General features: G+C 38.6%; 1 protein-coding gene and 1 non-coding gene across 23 annotated transcripts in view; both read right to left on the bottom strand.

The window, feature by feature from the left end:
• UNC79 (unc-79 homolog, NALCN channel complex subunit) overlaps nucleotides 1-23,449 on the bottom strand; it is a 266,052-nt gene that overhangs the window by 149,205 nt on the left and 93,398 nt on the right. For all 22 annotated transcript variants that reach the window (XM_045451926.1, XM_045451924.1, XM_045451927.1 and 19 more), the window contains 6 exons: nucleotides 16,956-17,020; nucleotides 11,808-11,896; nucleotides 11,138-11,178; nucleotides 8,431-8,459; nucleotides 3,170-3,399; nucleotides 843-1,014 (listed from right to left, as the gene is read on the bottom strand). In XM_045451926.1, coding sequence (XP_045307882.1) covers nucleotides 843-1,014; nucleotides 3,170-3,399; nucleotides 8,431-8,459; nucleotides 11,138-11,178; nucleotides 11,808-11,896; nucleotides 16,956-17,020 — 626 coding nt within the window. The remainder of the gene's footprint in view (nucleotides 1-842; nucleotides 1,015-3,169; nucleotides 3,400-8,430; nucleotides 8,460-11,137; nucleotides 11,179-11,807; nucleotides 11,897-16,955; nucleotides 17,021-23,449) is intronic.
• On the bottom strand, nucleotides 12,860-12,964 carry LOC123584530. The gene has a single exon (XR_006705498.1). It is a non-coding gene; the product is annotated as a U6 spliceosomal RNA (small nuclear RNA).

Genomic DNA, 23,449 nt, shown 5'->3' with positions numbered 1-23,449 from the left:
AAATAAAACAGTATCCTTGCCTTCAAAGAGTTCATAATAGCAGTCATTATGTCATTAGGTAGTCAGCTCTAGGAGCAAAATATGTGAAATCAGCAATTAAATACCAATTTGGTAAGACAAAACAAAACACAACTTTTTCAGATAACCATGTAAAAGCATAAAAGAGATATATTACTATGGAGACTCAATCTATGTCTCCGTTGGGCAAAAACAAAAGTCCACTTCTCTAACAGAACTGCCATGTTCAGCTTGCATGGAATTTGGGATTGGGATGTTTGATCTTTACTGAATGAATGTTGCCCGTGAATCAGTCAAAAACAATCAAATTGCCTGTGTTAATACAGCTCTGATTTTTCTGGTTGTATGCAAACTTGCCCTAAATAAACAAAAAGTGCCACAGATACTGAACTTTCAAGAAAAATGTCATGTGTATAGATGATAGGATGCGAATAATCTGTAAATTATATTGACTCGGTTATTTCACAACATACCCTAGCAACATTCCCATCCATTTTCTGTCAAAGGTGCATTTCAAACAGTCAAGGGTCTGGCTGGTAGGCTTCAACACCTGGCTATTCATTAGAATCAACAAGGAAGCTTTTTTAAAATACCCAAGATGCTAGGGTGGGATCTGGGCATTGCCATTCTTTGAAAGCTTTCCCAGGGAAATCCAATGTGCAGCCCAGGATTGAGAGCCACTGTCCTACAATATAGAGTTCCACCGCTAAGGTTAACTTTTCACTATTCACTAACTTCTTTAAAAAGAACAGGAAATATTCCTCATTGGTGCAATGTTGTCATGAGAAATAAGAAAGCAGAGAATAGCTAACTTATTTTCTTACTAAAAACCATATTCCAAATTGACTGAGTAGTCGCTGGTCGTGTTTATCATCATCCTTGTTGTCAAAGTCAGTGTTATCCAGGGAATGGTGGGAAGAGGAAAGTCCCAGCTGCCGCCGGCGATTCAGCTCATATTCCCGCTGCTCAGCATGGAACTCGGCTTCTTTCAACAAGCTGCCAAAGATGAGAGATGTCAAGTTAGGTGATCGAAAAACACATTCTAGGTTATGACCTATTCAGAGCAACTACTTCTTGAGTACTCAGGCATAACTGACTGCTCTCCTTCCAATTGGTAGAAGTTGCTCCAACAGGCCTAATTTCAGTTCTTTACTATGTTGTACTCCATCCCCATTTCCAAAGTGAATAAACTGAGGCACAAAGAGGCTGCTTCCTCCAATCAATTAGAATCAGGCAGAACTGATGCCTTCTGGCTTCCAGTGTACCAACCATCCCGCTAGACGCCAATACTTCCCCTAGATCTAATCTGAAGTTATGTGGACCTCAAATGCATGGTACAAAGAGAGACTGAAGAATTTATACCCAAATGGAAAAATACTCAATATCTAATATTCAAAGATCTGTAAATGAGCAACAAAGACTCCTTTTTCAACCTGCTAAACAAGTCATAATTTTTTTTCAGTTTATTTATTTATTTTGAGAGAGAGAGAGAGAGAGAGAGAGAGAAAGTGCAAGCAGGGGAGGGGCAGAAAGAGAGGGTGAGAGAGAATCCCAAACAGTCTCTGCCAGTCAGTGCGGAGCCTGATGCAGGGCTCAAACTTGCCAACTATGAGATCATGATCCGGGCCGAAACGAAGAGGTGGACGCTTAACTGACTAAGTTACCAGGGCACCCCAACAAGTCATAATTTGTAAGAATAAGACTCAATGTTGGCAAGAGTGTAGCCAAAACTAGCAATTTCATACAACGCTTTTGGCATTATAAATGCATATGTACACTCTGAAAATCAGTTTGGTAATGCATCAATAGCCATTAAAGCATTCATACCCTTTGACCCAGCCAACCATATCTGGTCATCTACCCTAAAAAAAAAAAAAAATAGAAAAACAGCACTATTCACAACAATATTTATCACAGTAATATATAATAGTAAAAATGGAAGCAATCTAAAAATCTAAAGGTGGAGGGAAATAATCTAGATGAAAATTATGTTTCCACTAAAAATGGTAAATACGGAAACTATCTAACAACATGCAAAAGAGCTAATGGTATAATGTTATATCAAAAATTATGATATACTGTGATTATAATTCTATAAATAAGATATGCATTTGAGTAAAACTAGAAGAACATGTGCAACACTGATAATGATGACAGCAGTATAGTTGGTTTTTTCTTCTATTTCCAAACTTTCTGTAATGTTTCATTTGACAAACATTTATTGCATTTCTACATGCATCAGCCACTGAAGTAAGAGACACAGAAAAGAGTCTCTATCCTTAAAACATACAGTCCAATATTATTTCTTTAATTTTTAAAAATCTTGCTTCAGTGACTATTATGCAAAAAGAGAACAAGTCTGGAAGTTATCATTTCCAAAGCTCTTTTTTCTGTCACATGATAGGAGAGAAAGCCAACCGCCTGCACGACTAGGCTCCTGTCTCACTGGAGAGCCTGCAGCTTTACCCCAGTACCGAATTACCTAGAGCTCGCCACACTTTACAGTGCACAGTCAGGCCTCAGGCACCCCCTTCCCACCCCTCACTCTGAGGGGTGCCTCTGGTTCACTTTCCTAAAACTCTGCTCTGCACTATCACTCTGCTTATCATACTGAACCACAATCCTGTGCTTCTGTCTTTATACTCCCTACATGGGTAAGGTGAAGGTGGAGACTACATTTTATTCTCTCTTGTCTCCCAAGTGCCTAACACACGCTTGGCTGAATGAATGAATTAAAACATCGTCACTGGGGTGGCTGTGTAGCTCACGTGGTTAAGCATCTGACCTGGGCTCAGACCATGATCTCATGGTTTATGAGTTCCAGCCCTGCATAGGGCTCTGTGCTCTGCACTGACAGCGCGGAGTCTGTCTGGGACTCTCTCTCTCTCTCTCTCTCTCTCTCTCTCTCTTCCCCCCCCTTTCTCTGCTGCTCCCCAACTTGCATACACACACACACACACTCTCTCTCTCTCTCTCTCTCTCTCTCTCTCTCTCTCAAAATGAATAAACTTAAAAAAAATCATCACTGCATTATGGAAGGTGAGAGGCTAGGCTGAGGGCACCTGAAGTTGAGTGAACTTTACCAATGTGCCAAGGGTGGCTCAAAACCAAGGTGGTGTTTCCGGTAGACCACTAACCAGCTGCCTGTTACCTGATCACAGCCTCCACGGCGCAGACCAGCTCCTCGGCGCCGCATTCCCGAGTGTTGATGGGTGGAGGGGAGGTCTGATAGAGGTGGGTCTCCGACGCAGCCCCCACTTCATTGCTGTGATGATTCGAGTGGCATCTCTTGCAGTACCGAACGGGCCTGTTTCCGTGACGGCCACAGCAGCCCGCTGAAAAGCAGGTAACAACTGCTCTTCTTACATGGGAACTGCAGTTCTAGAAGCAAAAAATAGCGAAATCAACTAAAACTGGTCACTGAGGTAAATGGGGCTAAGAAGTGGAACAAACGGAATGTAAAGGGGCCGCTGAAAGTGGCTGCACATTTCTAAAGTTTCCAAAACACAGGTCACCCCTAACCAGTTAGATTTCAGGCAGAGCTAAAAATGAAGGGAAGATGTGGTTTCTATTGGTGTGAGTGGCAGAAAAGCTCTAAAGAGGGAGGAGTGGAACTGTGTTGAAAAGCTCTCTGTAAAGCTACCTCAGTCATGGGTTGGGGATGGGGCGCTTTCTGGATTATTTCCAGTTAGTGTTTCAAGAGTTTTCAGCAGAAATACAGAGGAAAAAACCTAAAACTGTGGTCCAGAGAGAGTGCATCACAGCACATCAGAATAGGAAGGGAATAATTTCCCCCAAATTACTTTCAAATTACTTATCCACCACTGAAGGAGCAGATTTCCAGTGCAGCTCTCCTGTCCTTGCTGTGTTCAAGGACAGGTAGGGGGCCCTAAGCAGGCCTCCCACCCACTCACGCCCTCCGCCAGCATTCTTTCCACTAAGACCTAAAGAATACATCAAATACGTCAACAGACACCACAGGAATATAGCAAAACACAGCAAGAACCATTCAGAGAACCAGCTGCTGACATCAACTATAGGCAAGGAGTCAACAGATGAAGGGATGCCAATGAGAAAAGTAGGGGCACGTAAGACAGATTCCAGAGTCCAAGGGGGCTATGTCAGAGCTTCCCTGACAAGAGGCAGGGGAGAGAGGCACCATCTGAGGAGCTGTGAGGAAACGCTCCTGACTTCTGCAAAAATATGTGTCCCAAGTCTGTGAGAGATGCCACACCATGTGCTCAACATCTTGTGTCCTAAGAGCTTTGCAGACTTTCAATAGAGCTTATAAAGATGTGAACACCTCGCGGGGATGTTATACTGTAGGCCATTATGAACTCAGAGCCTGGTGAAGATTTGAGACCCTTCCATGACAGATCTTTTGAGGGCAGAATAAGGAAGGAAGCCAGCACAAAACCTACACCAAAACACTGACAATGTGTTGAACTGCCTATCAAAGCGACCATTTCAAAGTAGGGTTTGTTCCGCCTTGCTTTTAGCACAAGGCTTTGGACACTGGTGTCAGCAAATCTCATTTTCTAAACAGGACTCAGGCCTACAAATCATAAAAGCCACGTTTAACATTTTTGTAATTTTTTTTCTTTTCATTAATAAGGTTTTTAAAATTATTTGTTAAAATACAGTGTGTTTATTCTGCAACTGAGGCCCAAGTCTTGTGAGCATCCAACTCAGTCCTGACTCACCAAGTGGTGTACTTTTCCCGCGTGTCCTTCCTTTCTCACTCACACACTAACTTTCATTCTGGAAGCACAAGAACCCTTATTGGCTTGGGGCTTCTGCTCGCCACCAAACCAATACCACACCACTAGCAGTGTGGTATATATCAGAGCATGTTCTTAGTGTTTAATTTCTTCCTCTTCGTTATAATTAGTCTTTGTTCCTCTGGCATTCCCACCATTCTATAAACAAGAGAATGTGGATATGGGTTTAGTGGGTAGTTATTCACTATAATAAAGCCCTGAAGTTTAAGGCCTGCAATTTACCATCCTATTTTCTGTTCACATATTATTTACATTCTTCCCACATGCAAATTCTTGGCTGGAGGTTCAAGGTCTTGTCATCTAAATCAAGTCCAGCTGTGTATGAGGCTCTTTGGGTTGGCTTCCTCAGGTATGCTTCCATTTGCCTTGCATCTAGATGGACTCATGGCTGCTTCAATCAAGAGAGTATGGCAGAAATGATACCTATATGACTCCTGAGGCCAGATTTAAAAAGACATGCAGCTTTCACCTGGCCATCTTGAAATGATCTCTCTTCAGATGCTTCCTCATTGGAATACTCAGAACTTTGTCCTGGCCAAGCCATGTAGAGAGGCAATGGGTAAGTCTCTTGTCAACAGCGCTGCATAAGCCCAGCCTTCAAGTCACCCCATCCGAGAACCAAAACATATGATCTGGAAGCCTCTAGATAATCCCAGCCCCCAGTTATTCAAGTCTTCCCTGATGAGACCTCAAACATCATCAAGCAGAGACAGGCTATGGACTGTGCCCTGTCCCAATCTTTACCAACAAAATCTATGAGCATAATTAAATGGATTGTTGGTTTATGCTACTACATTTGAGTGATTTAGTGATTTCTTATGCAGTTATCTGGATACACACCAACTAAGAGTCAACCTGCTTTATCACCATGTGCTACCAGTTCTAAATAATATCAGCAATAAAATACTTTGCCCCAAAATAACCTTTGGTTGACTTAAGTTCTAACCAATTCTTGTGGTTCCCACTAAGTTTTAATAAGCCACAGTCAGTCCTCAACCCATGTGGACTCAGTTATATGCATTCATTTCAAAAGTAAAGTAGAGAGATTTCCCAGAGATTCAAATTCAGATGGGCATAGTTTCTCCAGCTACTCTGTTTCACTGCTTTGAACTTTAAACATAAAAAAAAAAAAAAATCCCAACCTGTCTCACAGAATGACAGAATTGACATAAATCAAAGTCTTTCTCTTTACCTTTACAATCTTGATGCTTATTTCAAACCCACTGTTCAAATGTAGGAATATGTACTCCAGAAGAGGTAGACACAAACTGTACCCAAAGCAAGCTCAAATAGTTCTGAACTATCACGAACTTAATGAATGTTCTCTAAATTAACTTTCATATAAAACACATTTATTAAAGGATAAGTAATAAAAATCTGCTAATTTGAAACTTATTACTAAAAATAATTTTGTCATATAAAGTAGGGCAGTGTTAAAAAAATGATCCACTCTGGGTATCAAATATGTTAGGTATACCACCAGAGTCAGGACATACTAATTTGGAATATAAAACTGCTTCTCATCCTCGTCCCTCCAGCTTATAAAAGGTTCTCAAAGTAGGATATAGCCTCAGGATAAAAAATCAAATCAAAAATACGCTGACTGGCTGCACAATCCTCTGTTAAAACTTCAGAAAGATAAAAGATGGTGATGCTCAGTTGAGCCTTTCAGCTAGAAGAGGGCTTCTAATAATTTTAAGGGCAGACTGAAATGCCCCAAGTACAGAAAGGACCGTCCCCAAAAGAATTATAGAGGCGGTTTGGGGGGCACTTAACTCCAATGAGATTTATTGAAAATCCACAAGGTTTTACAGAAAGTCTTATTAGCAAAAGCACCATCGACTTAGACTACAGGGGACAGACACAGTTCAACATGAAAGGAAGTCTATGGGACCCGACTTTTGCATCAGGGAGCAAGCTAAGGGAGCCCCTCAACTGCACCATGTGCCATTTCTTCTCGGAAAAGATGTTTCAGAGAGTAGAGCAAAGAATGCAGGAGAACAACAATGGATTAGGGAACTACTCCCTGGATGTAAAACCACATCCTAGTCAAGGCACACTCGCTATCCCTGGAGACAGAGGAGCCGTTGTCATGTTCGTGGCTGGAGCTGCTACAGTCCTCTAACAGCTATGTGCTTCCATTTCCTCTTCCAAATGGAGGCCTACTGCTGTCATCCTGTCCCTGTCTCACCATCTTGTGTAGGGGGTGGAGGGGGCAGGTAACTTGCCTTTTTAGTTCACAGGTCTCTGGATCTAGAGAATTTGTACCCAAGGAGTTTCATCAGTGACCAGACCATATGCAGATCACAAGATGATGAACTGAAGCCATAAATGGATTTAAGACTTTAGGAGGTCTCGTAAGGTGGTGAAAGTATTTTACATGTGGAAGAAATGTAAGTAATTATGTCCGGAGGGTGGATTATGGTAGATTAAATGTGACCACGGAATTCTTGTCGCTCCTTCTCTAAAGGGGAGAGGTCTATGTCCCCACTCCTTGAATCTGGGCTGGACTTGGGACTTGCTTTGACCAGTGGAATGCAGCAGAAGTGATGCTGTGTGACTTAGGAGCTTCAATCTCAAAAGGCCTTGCGACTTCCTCTCTCATTCGCTCAGAACACTGCTGCCTTGTGAACAAATCCAGCCTCGCCCCCTGGAGGATGAGACACCTAATGGAAAGAGGGAGAGCCAGACACCCCTGTCATCCAACCATTCCAGCTGTTCCAGCTGAGGCCCCAGACGTGGGAGTGAGCTCATCTGGGGCCAGCCAATCCCTAGGCTACCCACCAATGGACTGCAGGCACATGAGTGAACCTAGGGGAGTTTATCAAAAGAACTGTCTCATTGATCACAGGCCAAATTGCCAATCCACAGAACTGTGATCAATAAATGTCTGTTGTTACAAGCCATGATATTTTAGATTATGTGACAACAGATCACTGAAATAGCCCTCCAAAGGTACCCACTCATGACCAATTCCTAAACATTTAAGTGACTTGTACATGGTCTCATAGGTAGGTGGGGATAGAGCTGGCCAGAAACCAAGGGTCTCAACCAACTAATCCAAAGTTCTTTGTATGATGCCTTACTACCTTCTCTTGTACTTTTCAACAACTAGAACGAGAAAAGAAGATGGAAATGGCTCAGGGAAACTGTTATGAAAAGTGGCTAAAGGCAATTTGAAGGCAGAATCTTTAACTAGAGATTTCATTCATCTTACATCTAAATAAATGTTTTCTATATAAATACAGTCAGTCTGGGTATGTTTTTGACACACATATATTGAACTATTTGCACTCCACTTCAAAGCAATAAAGATGTCTAGCACACAAGATACATCCTTTACCAAGGTTAAGGTAAAAGCTTTTTGTAACTAGAGTCACATATGCTTTTATTTCAGATTACATACCAAAAACACTGTGCGTAAAATGGGTGAGCAAAAGCAGAAATGGAAAGAGAGACCATTCGGACACAGTAATCTTGCATGCTCAATGATTTATTTTCCCCCTTCAGGAATACAGTGACATGTACATACTGGGAAACCGTGGTGCAGAAATGAGGCAGATGTCAATGAATGAATTTACATACAAACACAGCAAATCATGCCCCCACCACACAGATAGTTTGCTCTTACCTTTTTCTGACATATAGCAGATATTTCAGCTGTAAGGGGAAGGTACACAATATATTAACAAAGAAAGACAGCCCATTTTAAATGAGGGGAGCCACGAAGGTGAGTAAAAGCAAGCTTAGTAACACAACCTCTAGACCTGACCAAAACAGCTTCTCTCTTGTCTTATTGTCATCTCCCTGTGTTTGATGAGGTTAGGAACACCTGCATGCTGCAAATACGTCCCCTATTCTTAAAAGTAATTCAGCCTCCTCAGACATGACTTAGAATTCAGATCACATTAGGGGCACCTTGGTGGCCCAGTTGGTTAAACGTCTGACTTTGACTCAGGTCATGATCTCACGGTTCGTAAGTTCGAGCCCTCATCAGGCTCTGAGCTGACAACTTGGAGCCTGGAGCCTGTTTCAGATTCTGTGTCTCCCTCTCTCTCTGACCCTCCCCCATTCACAGTCTGTCTCTCTCTCAAAAATAAACAAACATTTAAAAATTTTTAATAAATAAAATAAAATAAAATAAAATAAAACAAAAAGAATTCAGATCATGTTAAAGCCAAAGCAAAATAACATTCATCTCACCTCCTCATCTGACATAGAACAAAACTGAGGTTTGCATAACTTCTTCAGCATCACACAGGCTATCAATTGATAAAGGCAGATCTAGAGATAACATGTCTGGATTCCCTGTTTACTGTCTTCCATTATGCTACGACACCAAGTTGATGTGATATATTTAGAGCTTCACCATGGAGATGATTTGCTATTTCAAAACTGTAGAAAAACCTTACTAACTTGGATTACTCAGAGACGAATTATTGATTTATATCAGTCCTTAACTAGTGTAAAACCACCTACATGCTCATTTCAGAGAAAGCAATTGGCAAACTCATGGATTGGCCAGTTGGAGTAAGGCTGTCAAACTACTGTCTACTTCAGGATCGACAAACAGATACATATTCTTTTCAGTGGGCACAGCAATTATTTTCGTGAAAATTGATGCTTGAGAATACTTGAAAATAATTTTTCCAGGAATATGTTAACATTCCCCGTGAAATAGTTAAGTGTTCAAAAAATGAACTGAAGCATTACTTACAGTATAGTCTATGTTAAAATTTATCAAAAAGGTCAAGATAAATGTCTCCCAAACTGTCTGGAAATTATGAATTAGTAGATGCTGAACTGATGAAATTTATAACTCAGTTTTTAAAACTGGTTTTGAATAATTAATGGTTATTAACAGTTTGATATCTTAGAGTCTGTCTTAACCTGAAGTTAGTGTCACACCTCTAGATAAATAATTAAAAGTTATTACAAGTTTTCTTCCAAAGATGAATATCTTCTGGAGAAGGTGACCAGAATTCAGCAACACATCTGGTATTTAAAAATGTAGTTTTGCTCCTGACTATAGACTTCACCTTGGAGCACTGGCAGTTCACTAACAAGGTAGCCTAATTTAAGGAAGGAAAAATTTACCTTTACCCATAAAGCCCAAATCTTTTCACAGTTATTCTTATATAAATTTTCAAAATGTCTCTTTGAAGGATATAGAGGCTGACATTACTGACCCATTTTACAGACAAATCATTCACTAATTTACTTCTTAAGGGTGAGATGACCTAATATTAAAAGTTAGACTACAGGGCACCTGGGTGGCTCAATCGGTTAAGCGTCCGACTTCGGCTCAGGTCATGATCTCGTGGTTCGTGAGTTTGAGCCCCACATCAAGCTCTGTGCTGACAGCTTGGAGCCTGGAGCCTGCTTCAGATTCTTTGTCTCCCTCTCTCTCTCTACCCCTTGCCTGCTTATACTCTGTCTGTCTGTCTGTCTCTCTCAAAAATAAACAAACATTAAAAAAAAAAAGTTAGACTACAAAGAAATAGTGTAATTATCATCAAGAAAATGGCCTTAAGTTTTTTTTTTTTAATGTTCACAGAATTTAGTTAACATAAGGTTTTTACGGTTCTTCTTAAATACGGCCTTTCATAGAAAGTCTTCTATTATCTACCTCTGAAGTCATATATCAAGTTCCTCCTATGGCCCCCCAGCTTTTCCACCTTTCATCTTTCCTCTGCTTTCCTGAATAATTTTCCCTGGTCATTTCAGCCTCCAATTAAGTGGCTGGGATACCTGCTTCCAGATGTGTGAAGGAAACCTCTGTCTGGGACCTGCCACCTTACAAGACATAGCTTTCAGAACTCTAACCAACTACAAACATCACAGTCCCGTCTTTTAACTGAGATGAGTCACCTATACTTTATCCCCACTTTACTAGGGAGACTGAGTCTCAGAGCAATTAAATGATGTTCCCTAAAAACACAGAGCTAGTAATAGCAGTAGGAGAAAGCCCCATGATTCAATGTTCTTCCCACTGATGTTTCCTATTCCCTTTCTGACCTGGCACAGCAAACATCATTGGCAATGCCTGTTATATATACAGAAAATCTCTTAAGACATAATTCAGCAGGGCTTTTGTCACACAGAATCTTAATTCCAACATCTACCCTTAATTTCGGCAAAGGTGATACCTCTTCCTTCATTATTAAATGTGTGGGTATAAGGAAGACATTGATCTAATGCTTCATCTCAATGACTATTCACAGAATATAATACTTTGGTTACTGTCCTTGTAAAATAATACAGTACAAAAGGAGACAAACCAACCATGCCATTAGTCATGATTACTTATTATTCATCCTTTCTCATGTAAATCATACCTTGAGGCAGAAGCACATCAATGAGCCATTCACTGTGGTCCCTATAAAGAAAAGCAAAATTCATTTTTGAGCTTCTTTGTAATGTTACCCTTCCACATGAATGTTTATAAGCTGCACGCTATTACTAAGAGGCTTTCGATAGAAAGGAAACGTCATTAAGAGCACTATCATAATCAACTTTTTAAAAGTCTAATGCATTGCAGCTAAATTATAAATTATTGGCATTTCATCATATTCACTTATCTTTAAATGATACTTTCCAGATGCTAGTGAAGCCAACCAAAGTACAGCATGATGTGTACAACCCTGAGTGTGATTCTGTGAAACTAACAAGCAGAGAGAACCCATTTGAACTATACGTCACGTTTGAAACCACGGTTTTCTTTTCTTTTTCTCTTGTGGCCTTTTTTAACCGGGTCACTTGAAAATTTGAGCTGTTTTATTAAGTGTCACTGCTTTCTCTTATCACATGGGGAGAAGTACTGCAATTTTTCAAAGCTGAAATCTCTCAAATGAAAATTTGCTATATATCAAATATTTGACAAACTAACCTTTAAAAAACAGAGAGGTTAGTGGGAAATGTGGGCAATGTAACCAATTTAATAAAACTGATTGTTCTTATCTTCTCTGGTTACCCTACTTTCTCTTCTTGGAGGACTCTTATACCTACCCCGCAATCCTCTGGCTGCATTCTTCGCAGAGATACAATGGGGGTGGTTTATCCCCTAGAGCTACTGACAGGGAAGGGTCGATACACATCTGAAACACAGGAAAAGGCAGAATGAACTCTCCTGTCCTGTTTATCACAATCCCCACATCATAAGCGCAATCATGACAGATTTTCAAAAGCAAACTGGAATAAATATTGTTAGTAAAACCCATTTTAACCTATAGCTATTTTTGCTGCACTGGCTGAGGAGTCCACACTGGAGATGTAAATGTGGCTACTGTGGTTTTTCATTTCTCCTCTTGTCTGCAGTTTCAAGTGACAAATAGTGTCAAGAAATCCACCCTCACTCCACAAAGAGAAAAAATCTTGTTCAATAGTGGCTCGAATTGCCTCTGTATTACTCGTACAGTAATTCCTTCTTGAAAGTGGTAAACATAGCAATCTCTCTTTAGGAAAAGTAAAACATATCAAGATTTTAAACTCATAACTGCTACCAAAATTCTGGCAGCAGAGAATTTTGCTTCTTAAAAGAAACCTCATTCAAAAAATTTCCCATGAAATCTAACACTGAGCAATTTGCTTTTCTTACTCTGAAATCTAAGTTCTATATCAGTCATCCAATGTTACATTTTTAGATGTTTTTTCCTTACACACATGACCTGTGGTTTGCTTAGCTCTGTTCAATTTTGGATTATTTATGGCTGAGTTTTTATGAGCCTGAGCACAGAGATGAAAAGTGTTAATTTTGCTGTTGATCATCAGTGTATTTTCCAATATCTAGATATTTAAAATCAAGTGAATGCAACTAGCTAAGTTTTGTACTTTGCATCATGTTAAATGTCTATAACTTACCAAAGTCATTTCGAATTCTGTTTTCCTGTCCTTCAGGAAATAATGAATCCATGCTATAGCTGACTGTACAGAAAATGTGCCTAGGACACAAATTCCTCTGGAACTCCACTCTGACTTTTTTTTTTTTTTTTTTTTTTTTAGCTGTTTTTACTGATTTGGGAGGAAAAATGAACTGAACTTATAACCCAAACAGCCTGACATTTAAAGTTAAAACCCTGAAGAGTTTTGTGTGTCATCCTTGCACAGGGACCATGCTAAACTTCTCTGTATCATTCCAATTTTAGTATATGTGCTGCCGAAGCAGCTATATGTGCTACCTGACGAGTTTCAACAATTGGGGGAACAAGAGTTAGAATTCCTAAATTTCAATCGTTATACCATCAAAATCTGTAAATTATATATTCCCTGATGTTCCAAGTCCAGTGTGAAAATTTTCCTTAGGTAAGTTTCATGCTTCCTTTAATGCCATGAATAACTACTTTTTGGTGTGTTAATCCAGGATTAGCAAACTTCCTGGAAATGATCAGAGAGTAAATAGTTCAGGCTTTGTGGACCATACGTTCTCTGTCACAACTACTCAACTCTGCTGTTGCACCATGAAAACAGCCATAGACAATAATACACAAGTAAATGAGCACAGCTATGTTCCAATTAAACTTTATTTACAAAACAGTCAGTAGCCCAGATTTGGCTATGGGCCATTGTTTGCTGACTCCTGTGTTAGATAATTATCTGGGCTCCAAAGTATTTCATAAAGTGATCTGCAAACAGAACCAAGGAAAACCAAAAGCAGAGTGTGATATAATGAACTCTAAGTTCCAACATATTTTCATTTTGAATCCTGTAGGAGCATTTGGCTCTTGCCTAAAAAATACTTTTTTGCAATGTATTGCAACCAAAATAGATAATACTTTTCTATTTGGCTAATCATCACTGCCTAGTGATAAAGCTCACGAATATGGAGAGAGTATTTTTTGGACGGATAAATCCACTTTCCCTGAGTCTTTCCCATGTACCCCATGAAATCTGTTCTTCAAAATAGTTACTTTACTTTCATTTTTAGTGAGTCATTGATACTCCTGTCAGGTAAACGTATTTTTTCATTCCGTTCAAAAGGAAAAACTCCTAGGCTGTTAGAACTATAATCGCTAGTGATCAGCTAGGTGACCTCTGACATGTTCAATGAATTAGTTCATATGACCCATCACATTTGTGGATAGTAGGGTCAACTCTGTTTACTCTGAACAGGCTAGTTTACATCCATATTAATATATCCATATCTGACTGCTGCATCAAAAATAGTTATTTTCCATTTATAAATACAATTATGCCCAACGTAGAGGCTTGAGAAAATGGAGAAAAGAAGAATATTTAAGTAACTCATTAACCCTCCATTTCGATGCAATCACTGATAACATTCTAATGAGTATTTTTGGTTGTTTTTCACTATAAATATGAATATAAATGTATGTTTATGTGATTTTTAAATTAAATTGGCATCATACTATACAAATTCATGACTTCATTTTCATTTAACATTATTCTGTACCTATCTGGATGTTGCATACCCTCAACCTATATGTCATATGGTCATATCTATGTGAGTTTGAGGAGTGCTTATATTGTAATGAAAAAAACAATACTGAGCCAGACTTGTTGTCGAGCAAAAACAGCCCCAGCACTGAAATCATTAACAAGAATGTTATCTTTCCAAGGAAGCAGAGTAAAAATACAAAAGAAAACTCTTCAGGAAAACTGGAGTTCAGAAAGTAAAATCTGGAGGGAGATAAAAATGTTTAGGCAGATAGAGATGGTAGTTACACAGCATTGTGAATGTGCTAAATGCCATTGAATCATTCACTCTAAAATGGTTAGTTTTATGTTATATGAATTTCACTTCAATAAAATGGGACTTTAGAAAGTAGGATGGTGTGGCCTGTCCTGCACAACTGGCTACAGGGACCAGCTTGTAAGAGAAAGAAAAGCCAAGCCAGACCAGGGCGGTGGACTAACCCATTTGCCTAGAAGGGAGGGAGAAAACCTAATTTGTGATGACTTCTGTGAGTAGAAAATCAAAAGTCATTACTAATCAGGAAGTCAGAAGACTCCTGAGAATGCAGGCTGACATAAGATCAGGAGGAAAGTAACCGGAAAAATCAAACAAAAAATACCTCCTTTCTATCCATATCTGACTAAACCAAAAGAGGGCATTGTAACATAGGCAGAAAGAGAAAAAGGGCAGCTATAGAAACTAAAGTAAGGGAGCTATGCAATTCTCACCACCGTGAAGAATTAAGCTGAATTCCATGGTTAAAATGAACTCACATGTGTTTAGCTCAAAATGTCATCACACCAAAGAAAAGTACCTTTGAACCCCAAATGTTTGTGGAATTTCAGAGGAGGGGCACACATAGTAGGATGGGTAAGAACTATGCTTCCATTAGTGAGTTACCCTCACACATGCTCTTTCTCAACATAAAGTCATTCAATGTGCCTTCTTTAATTAATTATTTTATTTTTTAATGTTTTTTTTTTTTCCAACGTTTATTCATTTTTGGGACAGAGAGAGACAGAGCATGAACGGGGGAGGGGCAGAGAGAGAGGGAGACACAGAATCAGAAACAGGCTCCAGGCTCTGAGCCATCAGCCCAGAGCCCGACGCGGGGCTCAAACTCCCGGACCGCGAGATCATGACCTGGCTGAAGTCGGACGCCTAACCGACTGCGCCACCCAGGCGCCCCATTTTTTAATGTTTTATTTATTTAAGAGAGAGAGAGAGAGAGAGAGAGCACGCGCCAGTGAAGGAGGGGCAGAGAGAGAGGGAGACAGAGGATCCAAAGCAAGCTCCACACTGACAGCAGAGAGCCTGACGTGGGGCTAGAACTCATGAACCGTGAGATCATGACCTGAGCGGAGATTAAGAGTTGGAGGCTTAACCTATTGTGCCGTTTACACGGCCCCTATTCATTTTTTATTTTAGAGAGAGAGAGCATGAGCAGGGGGGAGGAACAGAGGGGGAGAGAGACAAAGAGAAAGAGAAAGAGAGAGAGGGAGAATCTTAAGCAGACTCCATGCTCAATGCAGGGCTCTATCCCATAACCCCGAGGTCATGATCTGAGCTGAAATCAAGAGTTGGGTGCTCAACTGACTGGGCCACCCAGGCACCCTTCAATTTGCCTTTATAAAAGCAGAGATCAAGCATAATAATACAACAGTGTTCTTTGTTAGGTATATCCGGATGACAATGTTATTATTGGCACTCCTCTGACATTTTTGGTATATGAAACACATTTTGGGGTCCCTTTATATTTCTTTTTTGGTTCCGTGTATATTTATATTTCTTATGTCTCATTTTACCTCTTCTACTCTGTTTCTATAAGATGATACTACTATGTTTCTATTATTTGGTAATCTTTATTATTATATGGTAATCTATTATTTGGTAGTCTTCCTGTCTATAGAAGAGAGGCAAACTCCCACAACACTAGGTTCTAACAATTATCTGTGAATTCGAATGACTTGACCTAACTCCCACTCTTCATAATATAAAAATTAATCCTTGCAAATCCAGACACAGGTCTCTCCAGCCAAGTGTTGTATCCAACAAATATACCACAAATAATTTTGTTAAAAGGTGTGATTATTTTTCCTAACATTCAAATTCAACAATTCAGGGTTATAACAAAAGAACCAATTTGATGTGGCAGAAAAAGAATAAGGCTGAGAGTTAAAGTACCTGGTTCTGGCTTAGAAAAGTGTCTTGGCCTCTCTAAACCACTGTTCCTTACCTCTAAGGTACCTTTCCATGTTACTGCTGCCCAACTACCTCTTAGTCATTTTGATGAAGTCTTATCTGTGATCTGAGCTAAGACTTACCAATTTTATCAAGTTTTTCTATGACACTTGAATTCATGGAGTCATACACTAGACACTCATAATTTGAAATGAGTGAAACAGGGGCAAAGTACATTTCCCTGAGTTTATTAGCTCAGACAGAAGCCAAATAAGGACTATATAAGTGTTTCACCAGGAGTACTCTGATAATTACTCATTGCTACACAGCAGTTGACCATGAAATCATAGCCAAACCTGCAGGCACCACTATTCATTGCTCTGTCCTGAACCAACCCACCCAAGTACAGTCAGATTGAACACAGAGATGCTTGAGATTACTACAGAGCACAGGCCTTTGCTTTACAGAGAAGGATGTGATCTACTCCATTTCATTCAGCAGTTTGCTCCTGATAATTTGACCACTGACAATACAATATGGCACCAGGTCTAATAAAACAGTACCTTCACAGCTGGCTTGTTAATTGCATTGTGGCATTCAATGTGCTGGCAGTGGATGGGATTCCAAGCTGTAAAGCAAAGCATAGCTGATGAATACTTCTCATTGAAATTACTTGTGCCTTAGTAAAGGCATAGCAAATATTACACTAGTTTTCTTTTTCCTAAATAGAACCATCAGAGGAAGGCTTCCTAAAATAATCATTTTTTTTTAATCTATGACAAATTTAACAATTGAACAAATATATCACAACTCCATACATTTTCCCACGGGGAAAGACAAGCTAATATAATGTGGCATACATGGTACAATAACATTAGCTCACAGTGATATATACCATTAAGTTCTCGAAGGTTTTATATCTATGGTTTCACTTCATCCTGCCAACAAGTCTGTAGGATAGGTATAGCAGATTATTAACTTCATTTCACATACGAATAAGTAAAAGTTAAAAAGGTAAGTAGCTCACTATGGTCACAGAGTTAGTACCTGACAAGCTGAGACTAGAACCTCTATCTCTTGGATCTCAACACCTGCTCTTTTCATTGTAGTGTATACTATGCTGAACATCCTAGATTTCTGGCACCAGGAAGTGTTTCAAACTGATAATAACTGAAATGAATGCTAAGGCAACTTCCACTATTCCATTTCCCACCCCATTCCCAGCAAATGTGGAGACTGAAAAGATGAGTTTCTTGCCCAGATGAAATACATCTCTCTCTCACACCACAGATTGGGACCCACAGACTAATGTCTGCTAGTTTGTTAATACCCACTCCTTAACACAGTATGCATGCAGAATATAGATAAGAAACAAGTGATCTGGGATAGATTAGAATGAAAGTCACAACAAGTATTTATCATCATCTAGATGATTCTGTAAGTCAAAGCACTTAGCTAACAATATTCCATCATTACAAAATGCAATAAAAGTACATATTTGGAAGTAGGACATTTTTCTAAATCACCAAATTCTAATCTTATAGGACTATGATCGGCCTAATATACAAGAATTTGCAGATGAGAGGATATTCTTACTTACTTATAAATCCAATTGTAATTCAAAAACATGTATTGATAATATTCCAGACCTAATTTATGCTCCAAATATAAAGTGTTTTTTTTTCCAGGGGTGCTCCACCTTCAAATCTTCTAGCCTATGGTTAGACCAGGTATAAGATTATGTGTCTGATTTAAAATTTAGGAAAATATGGTCAACAGAGCCATTGACCTTGAAAAATACACAGTGGGTCAATTTATGTAGAAAGAAGATAAGAAATATAGACCAGAAACCACTACTCTAATAACACAGTATCATATTGCTTATATGTTCGAGAGAAAGAAAGAAGAAATGAGTGAGGAATGGATGAATGAAGAAATAATTTGAATATAGGCATTCCAAAACTATAAAATTTGTTTACTACATGTGGAAAAGTCAGGATGAAAATAGAGAGTAGCAAAAAAAGTTTTCTTGTGTAACTAGAGAAATCTAGAAAAAAAGAAAGAAAAAAGACTGCCTTTAACAAGTATAGGAGTTGCAAATACATGGGGCAAGTATCTCATTCCTCCAATCCCAAACTCATGACAGATATCACTAATCCATAAGAGCCTTCCTTCCTGCTGAGTCCAGAACTGGCCTTAGGATCCTTCTCAACACTGAGCTTCAGAAAGTTGCCACTAATAAAACAGAGTTAGCACACAAGATAAAATATGCTAGCCATTTTTGAATCCCTATATTATGAGAATATTTGCAGATCACTTTACAAATATTAAGAATCTTGACACTTAGAAACAGCGGTAATATTCAAAATATATAGCAACTGCTATGGCAAAGGCACAGAGAAATAAGAATGTACAACAGCGATAGCACTTTATCAGGGCTCTAAAGACTCCTGCTTTTCAAGAAATTAATGCTTTATATGTGGGGATATCCAGGAGGTCCTACCCCTCTAATATTCTATTTCATTTTTACAGAGTGTCACTGAGTTAAGAAAAGATTGTAAGATACCTCACTTAGTTTACCAAAGTCACACTAGATTTAAACTTACTAAAAAATGGATTCTTAGCCTTTCTTGTGTATCAAAAATCACTTGTCAAGATTTTAAAAAATATGATACCTGAAAATCATGTTAGATCTACTGAATCAAAATCTTTACTTTTTTTTTTTTTTTTTTTGAGAGAGAGAGAGAGAGAGAGAGAGCATGTGAGTTGGAGAGAGGGGCAGAGTAAAAGAGAGAGATAATCTTAGGCAGGCTCCAGCTTCAGCATGGAGCCTGATGCAGGGCTTGATCCTACGGGCCTGGGATCATGACCTGAGCCAAAATCAAGAGTTGAATGCTAACCGACTGAGCCACCCAGGGATCCTAATTACAAGTATTTGTAATTAGGAAAAGCACTACAATTGATTCTGATATAGGATTGATCTACATACCTTACCATATGGCAAATATACTTATGATGGATCTCCCTTCATTTGAAAATAAAAACAAAAAAACATAATATAAAAACATGGTAGGTAATAAATCTGCTTCCAACTACGATGGAGCAAATGGTATTAAACATGCCTTTCTACCATAAACAACTAGAAAACTGGAAAATATATACGAAACAACTGTTTTCAGAAACTGGACTAAGTAATGTAGGACAATGATCCTTGAGAAAAGAGAAACAATAAAGTCAGTCTTACAATCAACATGACTTTCATCCCAGAAGTAATTTCTAGACCTTGGACATAGAAGAAGAAAAGTAAGCATCTACAAAAACTTGAGTTTAAAGAGGCAAGGTGGCTTGTATTGGCTGGGTAGTGTGCCAAAGAAGAGGGAGCTATGTGAAGAAAGAGCTCCAGAAATTTGACCAAGAATCCTTTTGGGTCTTTGGCTTTATACTAAGAAGAACACGTGTAAGGCAAAACTCCATTAGGCTGCATAGAAAACAACTATGGAGGATATGTAAGCAGAATAATTCCTACATCTCATACAGGACTGGGAGATATTCAAATTCCAACCAGTCAGAGTAAAGGGAACTCAGTGAAAACCTGGGACATTCAACAGAGATGACTCTAGCAGGTCATACCTTAGCAGTAGGGCTAAACCAACATTAGGGACAAGGCTATTCCAGGCTTACCCTAACAAAAAATAGGAACAGGACTTAAAAGTGTAAAGTTGATCCACCAGTAACTTGATAGCCAAAACAAACCTCAAAACACTGTAATGAAAGACAACAAAATCCAGATACTCAATAATGTAATACTCATTAAGTCCAGAATCCAATTAAAAAATTACTGATATTTGGAAAGGGAGGAAAATGTTACCCATAATCAGGAAAAAAAACTGACCAATAGAAATAAACCCAGAAACTATAGAGACAAGGTAGTTAGCAAACACGGACTTTAAAACTGCTACTTTAAAACATATTCAAAGGAAAATATGAACACAATGAGGATAGAGATGAAAGATAATAAAAGAAAAATGAAATTTATAAAATTAAAAATATAATATAGAACATGGGAAATTCACTGAATGGGCTTAATAGCATATTAGACAATGCAGAAGGAAAGATCAGTGAATTAGAAGACATAACAACAAACTATCAAAACTGTAGCAGTGGAAGAAAAATAGAGCTTCAGTGAGCTGTGGGAAAATATTAGGCATTATAAAGCACATGTGGTTAAAAGTCCAAAAGGGGAAAGGGGGGGGGGGGGGGAAGAGTGAAGACATTTGAAGAAACAATGGTCACAATTTTTCAAATCTAATAAACACTATAAGCCCACAGATCTAAGAAGCTCAGTGAATCTTAGGCAAAATTAAATCAAAGGAAATCACACCAAACTCATTATAATCAAATTGATTTAAAACCATGATAAAGAGGGGCGCCTGGGTGGCGCAGTCGGTTAAGCGTCCGACTTCAGCCAGGTCACGATCTCGCGGTCCGTGAGTTCGAGCCCCGCGTCAGGCTCTGGGCTGATGGCTCAGAGCCTGGAGCCTGTTTCCGATTCTGTGTCTCCCTCTCTCTCTGACCCTCCCCCGTTCATGTTCTGTCTCTCTCTGTCCCAAAAATAAATAAACGTTGAAAAAAAAAATTAAAAAAAAAAAAAAAAAAAAAACATGATAAAGAGAAAATCTTAAAAGCAGCCAGGAAAAAAAAGACACATTACTTACAGGGGAACAAAGATAAGAATGATCGCTGATTTCTCGCCAGAAACCATGCAAGCCAGAAGACAATGGAACGACATCTTTTTTTTTTTTTTTTTTTTTTTTTAATTTTTTTTTTTCAACGTTTATTTATTTTTGGGACAGAGAGAGACAGAGCATGAACGGGGGAGGGGCAGAGAGAGAGGGAGACACAGAATCGGAAACAGGCTCCAGGCTCTGAGCCATCAGCCCAGAGCCCGACGCGGGGCTCGAACTCACGGACCGCGAGATCGTGACCTGGCTGAAGTCGGACGCTTAACCGACTGCGCCACCCAGGCGCCCCGGAACGACATCTTTAATAGGCTGAAAGAAAAAAACTGTCACCTAGAATTCTATAGCCAGTGAAAATATCCTTCAAAAATGAATATGAAATAAAGGCTATTTGAAGACAAACACAAGATAAGAGAATTCATTGCCAGCTGGGCTCCACAACAAGAAATGTTAAAGGAAGGCTGATGGAAAATGATACCAGATGGAAGCTAGGACCTACACAAAGGCATAAAGAGTTCTGGACACAGCAAATATGGTGAATAAGTGCAAAAGACCTTCTACTTATATTAGCATGTTGTTAAAAGATGATTCACTGTTTAAAACAAAAATAACAGCCATGTATTGTGAAACTAATAATATATATAGAAGTAAATATTTGAGAGGCGCCTGGGTGGGTCAGTCAGTTAAGCATCAAACTCTTGATTTCAGCTCAGGTCATGATCTTACAGTTTGTGAGTCCGAGCCAGGCATCAGGCTCTTCGCTGACAGCACGGAGCCTGATTGGAATTCTCTCTCCCTCTCTCTTTGCCCCTCGCCACCCCCCCCCCACACACACACTCTCTCTCTCTCAAAATTAATAAATAAACTTTAAAAAAAGAAGTAAATATTTGATAACAAGAACAAAAAAAGGATTAGAGGGAGGACATGAAAGTGCACGGGGTTCTTACACTACATGCAAACTAATATAATATTATTTGAAGGTAGACTGTGAAGTTAAAGGTGCATATTGTAAACCCTAGAGCAATTCTTCTTAAAAGGAGGTATAGCTAATACAGAGATAAAATGGAATGCTAAAAATAATTAACCAAAAAGAAAACAAGATATTAAAAAGAAAAGAGACAAAGAATAGATGGGACAAACAGAAAATGAGTGTAAGATAATAGACTTAAGTTATTTGTAATTACATTAAATGTAAATGGCCTAAACAATAATTACATTATATGTAAATGGTCTAAAAGGCCAAGATTGTCAAATATCATTTAACTTTTTCAAAAAGCATGGCCTGAATAAATGCTGCCTGTGAGAAACACACTTGAAATATAAACATAGATAAATTAAAAGTAAACAGAGGGGAATCTGGCTGGTTCAGTCAAAAGAGCATGTGACTCTTGATCTCGGGGTCATGAGTTCAAGCCCCATGTTGGGTGTAGAGATTACTTAAATAAATAATTTTTTTTTAAAAAAGTAATCAGAAAAGTTATACCAGACTAATATAATGCTAATCACAGGAAAGCTGGAGTGTCTATATAAATATCAGACAAGTAGACCCCAGAACAAAGAATATTACCAGTAATAAAGAAGGATATTTGCCAATGATGAGTCAATTCATCAAGATGACATAACAATTATAAATATGTGTGTATCTAATGATGGAGTTTCAAATTAAATGAAGCAAAACTGAGAGAACTAAAAGAGAAAGAAGTCCATAATTCGTGTTGTAAATTTCAACAATCCTCTCTCAGTATTGAGACAGTATTCTGGTCCATTACACAAAGCTCAAAAATTTAGGATGGAGTGAAATCACGGTGTAAGTTTTCTGACCACATGGAATTAAACTAGAAATAAAAAGCAAAAAGATACCTGGAAAATCAGCAAAAACATGTACATTTAAACAAACACACTTCTAAACAATCCATAAATGAAAGAAAAAGTCATAAGGAATATTAGAAAATATTCTGTACTGAAATACAATGTAATCACACCATATCAAATTTGTGGGCTGAAACTAAAGCAATGCTTTTAGGTAAATTTATGGCTTTAGACTCTTAAATTAGAGAACATAAAAGGTCCAAATTAATGATTTATGCTTCTATTTTAGCAATATAGAAAAACAATTTATGCTTCTATCTTAAAGCAGAAAAAAGAAGAAGTTAAACTCAATATTATAGCGGGAATCACAAAGATAGAAGGCAGAAATCAATGAAATTGGAAACAAAAAACCAATAGGGAAAATCATAAAACCAAATGATGGGTCTTTGGAAAGTTCAATAAAATTGATAAACCCTCAAGCTACCCTGATGAATAAAAAATAGAGAAAA

The sequence above is a fragment of the Leopardus geoffroyi genome, chromosome B3 (assembly GCF_018350155.1).
Source record: "Leopardus geoffroyi isolate Oge1 chromosome B3, O.geoffroyi_Oge1_pat1.0, whole genome shotgun sequence".
Lineage (NCBI taxonomy): Eukaryota > Metazoa > Chordata > Mammalia > Carnivora > Felidae > Leopardus > Leopardus geoffroyi.
The sequence above is the reverse complement of the archived record's forward strand: the minus strand, read 5'-3'. Positions and strand labels throughout refer to the sequence as shown.